Source organism: Hippocampus bargibanti, linkage group LG17 (genome assembly GCF_051943395.1).
Source record: "Hippocampus bargibanti isolate YZ-2025 linkage group LG17, ASM5194339v1, whole genome shotgun sequence".
Taxonomy (NCBI): domain Eukaryota; kingdom Metazoa; phylum Chordata; class Actinopteri; order Syngnathiformes; family Syngnathidae; genus Hippocampus; species Hippocampus bargibanti.
The window spans coordinates 2,073,589-2,085,000 of NC_142750.1; the positions used below are offsets into that span (position 1 = coordinate 2,073,589).

At 44.8% G+C, this 11,412-nt stretch overlaps 1 protein-coding gene across 2 annotated transcripts in view; it reads left to right on the forward strand.

The window, feature by feature from the left end:
* The window catches only part of grin2aa (glutamate receptor, ionotropic, N-methyl D-aspartate 2A, a), an 81,007-nt gene that overhangs the window by 68,564 nt on the left and 1,031 nt on the right, over positions 1-11,412 (forward strand). For both annotated transcript variants that reach the window (XM_089018411.1, XM_089018410.1), the window contains 4 exons: positions 4,075-4,164; positions 4,479-4,576; positions 4,790-5,028; positions 6,261-11,412. The exon at positions 6,261-11,412 is cut by the window's right edge and continues 1,031 nt beyond it. In XM_089018411.1, coding sequence (XP_088874537.1) covers positions 4,075-4,164; positions 4,479-4,576; positions 4,790-5,028; positions 6,261-8,213 — 2,380 coding nt within the window. In that variant the 3' untranslated portion in view covers positions 8,214-11,412. The remainder of the gene's footprint in view (positions 1-4,074; positions 4,165-4,478; positions 4,577-4,789; positions 5,029-6,260) is intronic.

An 11,412-nucleotide genomic window follows, 5' to 3' on the forward strand; every position in this document is an offset into this window, starting at 1 on the left:
TTCGGACTCCCTTGAATATCGATATAACGAGACTTTACTGTAACTCTTTTTCTGATGAAACACGACAGTCTAAGGTTTCTTGCGCTGCATTGAAAGTTTATGTAGTCCTAAAACGCAATATTCTGTGGGTCCTGGAATTTGAGTGACAATGACAAAAACCCTAGCACTGGAGCGGACGCATTTTTGCACATCGTCTGGCAGTGAATGAGTCAATGGGCCTCCTTTTTGCAGTCGTGACTGCATAACCACGGGCACATATGCACACCCCTTTAATTGCAAGCATAAAAGGGCACGGTCATTATCGTCAATATTTTTTATGATTATGATGATGATTATTATTCGCATTTGTTTTGGCGCAATACACAATTAAAATTATCACGAGAGGGGCACGTGTCACGTCTGAGAGCGTTTGCTTGCCACGACGTATGTGACAGCTCCTGCGAGGCTACGGATGAATGAAACGCCTCAGTGGGAGCGGCAGGGTCTATTTTTAGCAACTGATCTTTACAATAGGTCTGGTCGCCGTCGGTGTGTGCGCTTGTGTGAGTGTTTGGGCTGGGGGTGTTTAAGGCTTATAACACAGCGAGCTGAGGACAGATTGGGAGAGTGGAGTGGTTGAGTGGACAGATGATTAGAGGTGAAGGAGGGGAGAGAAAAAAAATAATGGAAGTGTGAACTTGTCACTGATCACAGGAGGGGAAAAATGAAGGGGACAGGTGAGGCGATAGGGGCTGGGGTGTGGAAGTCAAGGGCAAATTGTTGGATTGGAAAAATTGAAGGACTTCAGGAGGATGTTGGTTCTTAAAGGACAACCGACACCATTTTTTCTTTCCTAACTGACATCAGAAAAACGTTTTATAGCATCTAAAATACCCAAAACACGCAGGCTGATATTTTTAGTCAAATGCAACAATCCAATAAAAATGACTTAAAGTGTCCCAAAACTGCCACAAAATGAGCTGAGAACTGGGCAGATTCAGAAAAAAAGTACCCAAAATGCATTGTGTCGCTTTCTCGGTCACGGGCGTTCCCTCCGTGACGTCACATAGGGCATCGTTGTCAACTCAAAAACAAGACGACCTGAATATTCAGCGCGAGTCTTAAAACGTAAAATATAGCTATATGCGGTGGAATCTTTGTAAAATGCACTCAGTAGAAGTGATTTTACAAATTATGTACGCAGCTTGTCCGGAGGTGTCGGTTGTCCTTTAAGGGATTCGCTGGAAAAGGTGGTGGGCAGGGTGCGGAGGGTCAAGTAGCATTTTCCGCGCTCTTGTCTTGATTCTTGCAGTCTGCAAGTCCTCGAGAGTGGGTAGGGTGGTCCCAATGATGATTTTTTTTTTTCCGCCGTCCTAACCGTCTGTTGAAAACTGTGACAAAGTCAACACGTATGCTCACGTGTGCATCACCACGCCTACACCGAATTGACGGGTCCACATCTGCAGTAATTCCCTCATTGATAATTCTATTTGGCGGCATTAGCAAATGAGCAATGCTGCAGCATTCAGCTGTTTAAGGCTCGATGGCCGGATTAGCGCTGATCACACATAATGCCGACAGGCTTTACATGCGCAATCTGCTATACAGCCGCGTCAACTGAAACCATGCGCAGGGGTGAGTTTTAAATCATTTGATCGTACTAGGAAGTTGCTACAGTTTTGAGAATGTTAGGGGACTCGGTACAGTTTCCTTACGTTTGATCGCGACATAACCTATCATACATTATTTGGTAGGTCAATGAAAAGGTTTCTTCAGCCGTTATCTGTACTTCTTTGAAGGGGTTGGACGTTTCGCTCCTCATCTGAAGAGCTTCGTTAGCTAATTAAAGTTGTGCTGGTAACTTTGGCCCTATATATCCCTTATGGACAGAGGTGGCAGTGCCATACCTGTCCCCTGATAGGTCCCTGCTCTAAGGTCCCTGCTCTGAGGTCCCTGCTGTGACGTCGCTGCTCTGAGGTCCCTGCTCTAAGATCCCTACTCTAAGGTCCCTACTCTAAGGTCCCTGCTCTGAGGTCCCTGCTGTGACGTCGCTGCTCTAAGGTCCCTGCTCTAAGGTCCCTGCTCTAAGGTCCATGCTCGAAGGATCCTGCTCTAAGGTACCTGCTCTAAGGTCCATGCTCGAAGGATCCTGCTCTAAGGTACCTGCTCTGAGGTCCTTGCTCTGAGGTCCCTGCTCTGAGGTGCCTCCTCCAACCTTCGAGGCTGAAGAAACCTTGTCCTCGATTGACCACTCCTGTACGACTGAGAGCCAACACAGACATGCTTTTGAATGAAATGAATAGCAACCGGACCCAATCTGACTTGTGGACATCATAATCACAACTCAACGGGTCTGTTTTTACAGTGCTGCCGACCAGACGCAATAGATCAGACCACAGTTCCACACAATTACACCGCGTCAAGCAGGTTCATTTCACACAGGCTTGTGCCCAAATTTGTTTACCGAGCTTCTGTTTTTACAGTCGTCCTCACCTGCACTGTTGAAGAATGTTCCGTGGCTGTGGATCGACACAGGACCTTCATATCCGAAACTGATCCATTCTGTTGCGAGACCAATTTGGCCATCCGGTTCAGTCCATGAAATTTGCATGCATTTCTTTTAACTTAAAATATTTCCTGCCGGCTCGACACCTCCCCCGCATCAGGTGTTCCCCAAGGATCTGTCGTCTACCTCGTTGCGCTTCTTCTATCATTCAGGTCCACTGCTATGATGGAACTCAACTTTACCTGTAATTGTTTTAGGGGTTGTTTTTTAACTTATTCATTGCCACTCCCGAATTTGTTCAGGTTTAGTTTTTTCTTGCGGGGGGTACCAATAAAGCGCTGGTCAGATCTCTGGCAATGTTTTTCCATTCCACAAGGAGGCAGCATTTGCCTTTTTTTTTTGTTAAAATATGACGTAGAGCACCATTCCCGAATTTGTTTGGGTTTTATTTTTTCTTGTTTGGCTGCCGGTGAAGTCACTCTCCTCCAACAATTGGTGACCCCGATGTGATATCGGACTGAGACCCGCCCTCATTTCAAGCTCATATAACATCAGACCCATATAACTTAGGAATTAACTTCTGATGAAAGAGTAAGGTTTTTTACCCTGCACTGAATGTTTATGTCGTCCTAAAACTTAATGTAATGTGGGTCCTGGAATTTGAGCAAAAATGCCAAAAACCCTGACACTGGAGTGGATAAATGTTTGCCTAACGTGTGGCAGTGAATGAGTTAATCTACTTTTTCATTTACTTTTAGACCAAACTGGTCAGCAGTGGTGTCATTAGAGGTTCTGAAAGTAGTAAATTATGATTATTATTGGTCGTAGTCGTTGTAGCAGTGCTAGCTGAAAACCACTAGACGACTTTTTACTTGTCGGAAGTAATACAGTAAAGTCTCGTTATATCGATAGTCCCGGTTATATCGATACTATTTCTATGCGCGCACGGAGAAAATTACATGCAAACAGGGTCGGATATATTGATAGTCCCGGTTATATCGATATTTTTTCGGACTCCCTTGAATATCGATATAACGAGACTTTACTGTACATAGTCTTTTTTTTAATAGTCAAACAATCACAAATGTCTTCTCACACTTTCGACTGTCAACTCTGACTCTTGAGGTGGATGGAGCCATTGCTGGCTTAAGCTAATTACAAAGCTTAACTCTTGCCTGTGAGGCTTCGCTAAAGGGCTGATCTGACAATCTGTAAATGCCACGCCGTCGCTACACTATTAGTAGGTCTGTGTGTGTGTGTTTCTTTTCACAATGCCAACGGTTAGACTGAAAATGTCAGGGCTGAGGATGTATGTGTGGTTTTGGGTGTGAGGAGGAGGTCAAAGGCAGAGACGAAGGCAGGGTTGGTGTGATGTGAGTGTTTGTGTTTGTGTTTGTTTAAAGTTTGTTGTGCAAGTCCCTCTAAGGACTGATTATCAGTGAAGTGTGTGAATTGAACTGCCCCTCCTATTTGTGACCTCCACGGGGGGCTTCTCTCTCTCTGTCTCTCTCGTCATTCACACTCTAAAAACTGTTTGGCCCCCCCCCCGGGCTTTATCCTCCCTTCTGTCTTATATTCCTTCCTTGCAGTAAACTGGACGCCTTCATCTATGACGCGGCGGTGCTGAACTACATGGCCGGCAGAGATGAAGGATGTAAGCTGGTGACCATTGGCAGCGGGTAACTCAAATTTTATATCTGCGTTTATTTTGTTTCGGACGGCCATGTTTTGTTTGTTCACATTCCAGGATCGTTGTAGAGTTTTGACCTAGCCACAACACGTCTCAAGGCTTTCTTAAAATGTACATTCATTGTTGTTAATTTGTACGACTGTAGGGGGAGCCTTGGAGCAAAACAGTGCAGTATATGATTGGATCTCCATGTTGATGTCATCACAAATCAAATGTAAATACAGAGTCTAATTGAATCGAAGATGACTATTAAAGCTACGTGCCTGTGTTTGTGTGCGTATGTTTGGACCTTGATGCATTCAGGTACATCTTTGCCACCACCGGGTATGGCATCGCTCTCCAAAAAGGCTCCTACTGGAAACGACAAGTGGATCTGGCTATTCTGGCCATCATTGGAGATGGTGAGGAACATTCACAACCCCATTGTCACGTACGATCAGGATGGAATCAAGGCTTGGGGAATTTGTAGTATTTTTTCTTGCTAGCATCAGGGACCATTGACGCATTTTGATTGCCGCTGCCGCAACTTTGTAACAACTGTTGACCGACTCGGAGCATCCGAAGCATTTCCAAGTGGGACCAAATGGTGTTTTCTCTTTCGTTTGTCACCCCAGGCGAGATGGAAGAATTAGAAGCTCAGTGGTTGACGGGCATCTGCCACAATGAGAAGAACGAGGTGATGTCCAGTCAGTTAGACGTGGACAATATGGCAGGGGTCTTCTACATGCTGGCGACTGCCATGGGGCTCTCCCTCATTACGTTTGTCTCGGAACATCTCTTCTACTGGAGGCTCAGATATTGCTTCACGGGGGTTTGCTCTGGAAAGCCTGGTCTTCTCTTCTCCATCAGTCGGGTAAGTACTTTAGAGGCGCAGGTGTTATGGGTCGGGTACCTCTTGACTTATGAATGAATCGGGGAATGACGTGCTGTGACGATGGAAAACAATATTTAATTTAGCGTTAGCGACCATATTTTTCTATCGGACATCGGTGGGTTGGTGGCCATTTTGGAAACTCCAAGAAACGATGAGTGAGGCACCCACTAAAGGCTTTTTGAGTTTGAGTTTGAACATGAGCGCAGGGGGAGAAGGAAATGGAGGAAAATGTCAAACTCTTCTCAGGAAAATCTTTTCAAAAGGACAATAGGGAAGCCTTAAAGTGATTTTAATGAGCCTCCTAGAAGCCAGTAAGGTGGCAAATGATTCTTTAATGAATATAGGATTTTTATAAAATGTGTACTTTGGGATAAATAGACTGCATCACCCTTCATTTAGTGTTTTAATTATGGGATGCCGAATGTTTTTTGGAGCTCATCTCTTCCCCTGTGAAGCGCCAAAATGAAATGTGTTACTTGCCAAGGTTCTGATGCATTAATTTTTTTTTTGTATCAATATTTGCAAGGAAACAAACAAATCACGGCCTGGCTTTTTTATATATATAGATTAATATGCCACAACAGCATTTGATTATTTTTCCACAGTATTTAACTCATTCACTGCCATTCACGATTTTTTTCGGAAATTGAAAATATGAAGTCGCTCTCCTCCAAAAATCGGTGACACCGACGTGATATCGGACTGAGGCCCGCCTTCATTTCAAGTTCATATAACTCCAGACCCATATAACTTAGGAATTAACTATGTTTTCTGATTAAAGAAGATAGTCTAAGGTTTCTAATGTTGTATTGAAAGTTTATGTAGTCCTAAATCTCAATATTCTGTGGGTCCTGGAATTTGAGTGACAATGACAAAAACCCTTGGAGTGGACACATTTTTGAACATTGTCTGGCAGTGAATGAGTTAAGATAGATTTTCTCCAAATGCTGGAAAAAAAATGACCGTGCTTTGTGAAAAAGTCTGCCCTGGTTGATTGTCCATGGTGACTCGATGAGTCACCGACACCGGAATGAATCGAGCACATCCCGTTTGGCGTGAGATGATATATGATCTTGTTTCTTCTCACCTCTCCTCATTTCGTCCTTTTGTGTTCAATTCATATGTCTTCTTTTGTGGCGTTTTATGACTCGCTCATTCCTACCCCGTGCCCCTTCAATGTGCCGCATGTCCATCAATCCGTTGCCACGCAGGGTATCTGGAGTTGCATTCACGGAGTTCACATCGACATGAAGAAAAAGACCGACCTGGACTTTAGTCCGCAAGACAAGATGCTAAAGCTCATCCAGTCCGCCAAGCACATGACCAACATGTCGAACCTGGCCGGCTCACCCAAACGCGAATTCATGCACTCCGCCGGCCCCATGATCATGGACATGATGGCCGAAAAGGGCAATTTCATTTATGCAGACAACCGAAGCTACGCTCCTAAAGATATGATGTACGGCGACGCAGGCGACTTGCAGACATACCTTGCCACCCGCCACAAAGACCACCTCAACAACTACATCTTCCAGGGAGGCCAGCACCCTCTCACGTTGAATGACGCCAATCCCAACTCTGTGGAGGTGGCGGTCACTGCCGACACGGTCCAGACCAACGCCAAGCTGCCGCGGACCCTGTGGAAGAAGTCTGTTGACACGCTCCGCTCGGTACCGCCGGGAACCTCGCCCATGCCCGACATGCTCATGCCGGACTCCCGAATGTCGATGAAAACGCAGCGCTACCTCCCCGAGGATACGGCCCACTCCGACATCTCCGACTGCTCTAGCCGAGCAGCTTCCTACAAGGACCCGGAAAACAACAAGCACCTGAAGCCCAAGGACAACTTGAAAAAGAGACCCGTGACTTCCAAATACCCGAGAGACTGTAGCGAGGTGGAGCTGTCCTACTTGAAAACGAAACAGGTCAGCGGTGGAACCAACCAACTGGGGAGAGGGGGCGGCGACAAAATCTACACCATTGACTCTGACCGAGAGATGAGCTTACACTCCGACCCCATGCACTACAGAGAGAGTCGCGGCCTCGCCACTGACGATTTGGAATACCCGGAGATATACTCGGACCATAGCGATAACTTTAGAAAATGTGAGCAGCCCATCATCCACCTGAACTCCTCGCCGCTGCATCACACCGATGCGGATCTTCTGTCGGACCAAACTTATGCGAAACACTACGGCATGAAAGACAAAAACCTTTCTCCGCATGAATCCCTTGATCGCTACAAACAGACGCACTGTCGTTCCTGTTTGTCCAAGGTGACTGCTGGCTACCCTCCCGGAGGGACGTACACCCCTACTGGAACCGTCTCGGCTTCTTCTACCCGCTCGCCATATAACCGATGTGAAGCGTGTCTCCACACGGCCAACCTGTATGACATTAGCGAGGACCAGCTTCTTGCAAACCCCTTGTCGAGCCCCACCTTGCACCACCAACAGCAGCCGCAGCAGCAGCAACCCGATGAAATGTTTGGTCTGTACTGGCCGCAAAACGATGGACCCCACGTCCAGAAGAGAAACCGCTTGAGGCTAAACCGCCAGCACTCCTTTGACAACATATTGCTGGAGAAACCCAAGGATTCCGACCTGGGCCGGCCGGCGCGCAGTGTCAGCCTCAAGGAAAAAGATCGTTTTCTGGACTCCGCGTCCGATTCGCACTACGCGAACCTCTTCAGCGTGCGTCCCTACTCTGGCAGACTCTTTGGCAGCGGCTCCAAATCGATGATGTTCAATCATAACCTCGAGGAGAGCAAAAGGAGCAAGTCCCTGTACCCGGCCCATGGCTCGGAAAACCCTTTCCTCAGCCACTCGCTGAGGGACGACACCAGCAGCAGACTGATCCATGGGCGCAGCTACTCCGATATTTACAAACAGCTAGCGGTGGCTTCACCGGCAGCCATCTTTGGAGCGGCCCCGGTCAAAACGCGCAACGATGCGAACAATCTCCGCTCTTCCGCTAAATCCACCACCTCATACTGTTCGCGGGATGGGCGGATAGCGAACGACATGTACCAGAAAGAGCATGTAACGCCTTACTCTGCCAATAAGACTTGTGCGTACCCAGCCCAGCGTGGCATCCTTAACTCAGCTCAGTTTAGCAATAGACGGGTGTATAAAAAAATCCCTAGTCTGGAGTCAGATGTTTAAGTCCAAAATCATATAGGATCACCTCCCTGAGTTTGTATTATAATTTCGTAGAAGCTAAGGGATGCCGTAGCCACGCATTTTTTCTCGTGACGTCTACCGAGAACGCTTACCCGTTTGGGTGTCAATGTACAGACTCTGTTTTTTCAGGTGATATCATCCTTTCTGTCCGTTCGCTACCATGCATTCATCACTTGTTTGCTAGAGAGAGTACTTTGCCATGAGGTGTTGTCGTTCAGCTCCGTCGTTTTTGGTTGTTTTTCCAAGGAAGGTTTCAGGGAAGACGTGGTCTTAGGAAAACGACGATTGGTACTGATCGAACAAATAAAGAAACATCGTCACAGACGATGATAGGAATGTGCGACAGATAAAACATAGGTTCGGATTTCTTTTCGAAACCATCTTCCTGATCCATAGTTCTCCGAATAGCAGGTGTAGGATTTGTTTATTGGGTACATGGAACGTGGCAACCTGAAATAGGGCCATCTCAGGAGGGAAGGATACCACTATGAGCCAGTCAGTCCGACAGTCTACTACTTGGTACGTTGACCAACGTGGCTTCCGCGATGCCTGATAGAACGTACTGTAACAAGTGTCAGATTATGATCTGGACACAAATGCGCTAAATGGCACAGGGTGGAGAAATCTTCCGTTTCCAAGCGGTTGTTTCGACCAAGCTTTGGGAACTGTTAGCGGGGTAGTGCAGGTGCTCTCAATGAATCATGTTTACAGACTGATAAAAAGATGGAATTGACAGACAAGCAGGAAAGACTGATTATTCTATTTTATTAAGCTATAAGATTTTGAGATTCCGGCACTTGGAATCGACCTGTAGGGTTGGAGTGTTGGCTTCATTTGTTAGCACACTAGCCGTTAGTTTTAAACCTCTTTCCCTGCAATCGTTTTTTAAAAAAAAAACGGTTTCTGACAAACGCCAATCCAAAGCAGTCGATTTGTTTTTACATAAATTTGTTTTGGTTTGTTTTTCCATTGCTGGGATAAACAAAACATTGTTGTTTATGTTTCTATGGAACGGGCCCCTTTGCAGACAGACGTGAACCTTTATACAATCAAAACATTGACCTTAGTCAATGTTTCGAGGTTACTGTTGATCGAAACATGAAACTGAGGACCCGATTTGGTCAATGACTTCCTTGCGGATGACGATACAGGGTAGTCGTTATTTTTGAAAAATAGTTGACTCCGCCTCTTCACTCGCTTGATCACTAGGGTGTTTTTCCTCCTTCACAACCAGATCGTGTATATTGTACAGTCGTTACTTGGTCATCAATTGATTTGTTTTTTTCATGACACAATGTACAGATGACTGCACACTTATTTTTTTGGTAGCATTTTTTAATTATCTTGAAAAATCGAGAATACAAGAGACTTTTTTATTTTTATTTTTCCCCCGATTGGATTGACAAGAGACAAGTTGTATCAAATAAAATACCTCAGGATGACGATGAATATTTTGAGGAATATAGCAACGAAGAGAAACAATGACTATTTTGTAGAAAAAGGAACCAAAAACATTTGTTTTTTGCTTAATGCTCATAGTGGCAAGAGAAGCCATTTTGTTTCCTCGTTTTCTGACATGTTAAGTAAGGTCTTCCAGTTTGGGCGGGAAGACATGCCGTTTCACTCCATGCCAAAATATGGACTGTGAAAGAATGAAATATGTTATTTTAATGTCCCCAAAAAATGACAATGCTTCAGGATTTTTTTTTACTTAATGTATGTAATTATTTATGATTTTATATATGATGGCATTTGACTGCCTTTCAGTTGGGGCTCAACCACTACATCATATCACCCTTTCTTACTCTTGTACGACTTCCTTCCATTGACTGAGAAATCATACCCTGTCCTTCATTTTTTTGCTTTGCATCTTATCTGCATATTTATTAACATATACGATATATCTCCACATGTTACTTATGTGAGCTGACGGGCGAGTGAGAATCATGTAAAAAAATGCAGTTTTATGTTAAAAACACACACAGGCCACCCTTGTGAGGACAACCCTGCTCTTTTTTTTATGAAGAACAAAATATTATAATGACATTTAATGAATAATAATGAGGTGATGGCATGCAACCCCAGATATAAATGATGTTTTTTTGTTTTAATTCATTTTTTGGGTCATGATTGTTATGATCACTAATGCTTTGTAACCAGGTGTGAGTATATACATATTTGCCAGGGATTGATAAGGGGGTGGGGGGGTTATCTTTGGTTAAAATAATGAAGATGCTGCTGTTTTGAGAAAAGTGTACTCGCTCATTGGTGTCAATGAGGGGTGGAGGGGGAGGGGTCATTATCAGGCCCTGTTGTGCTTACAGTGATACCACGGCTTACGAACATTTTAGCTAACAAACTTTTTGCCTTACGAATATTACATTTGCGAGAATATAATCTTAGCATACGAAGTAGTTTTCGGGAAACGCCACAATGGCTGGCGTGACTAGTTTTCCACACCCACTTTGTTTGAGTGGACTCAATGCAGATGTGGTTTGTTATCGAGTGGAGTACTTTTGCTATAATGGGACTGAAAAAGACCCCACCACAGGCTAGTGTTAAGACGAAGAGGACGCAAAAGAAAATTATGGTCGAGCAGATGACGATCATCGAAAAACACAAACGACGTGTGCGTTTGATGGAGAATAAGAAGTTATCATATTTAAAAGTTTCATGCTGTTATATGCTTAGTCAACATGTGTGACTCGAATATACAATTGAAGCACAGACAACCTTGGGTCAATTTGAGGTCAACAGACACAGTTTGTTAAACTGTCATCTTCATCTAGGAGATCTGCCCTTGGACAGAATTTAGGACTTGGGAAACTCCTTTATCACAGGAGTAACTTATGACTGGAAACTCCTTCCAACCTAGCCAGGTTACAAATTTATCAGTTCATGGAAGATATAATGTTTTATTGCTTGCAGCTGTTTGTGCTGAGAACTCAAGAGGTGTGGTATTCTAATCAAGAAAACTATGTTTTACTAATGTATCACTTTAATTTGCGCATACTCTCAATAAATAGCTTGGCAGAAGGGCTGCAGAATTCTGACGTCGGTGATGAATGGCTGCGTCTCCTGCCGGCAGTAAAAGACAATCTTTCTGGGTTCGAGCCTTCGTCCACAGTGTCCGATCGAACATCTCTGACAGCGTTTGTGTGACTTGGCGTCCCAGTTCAAG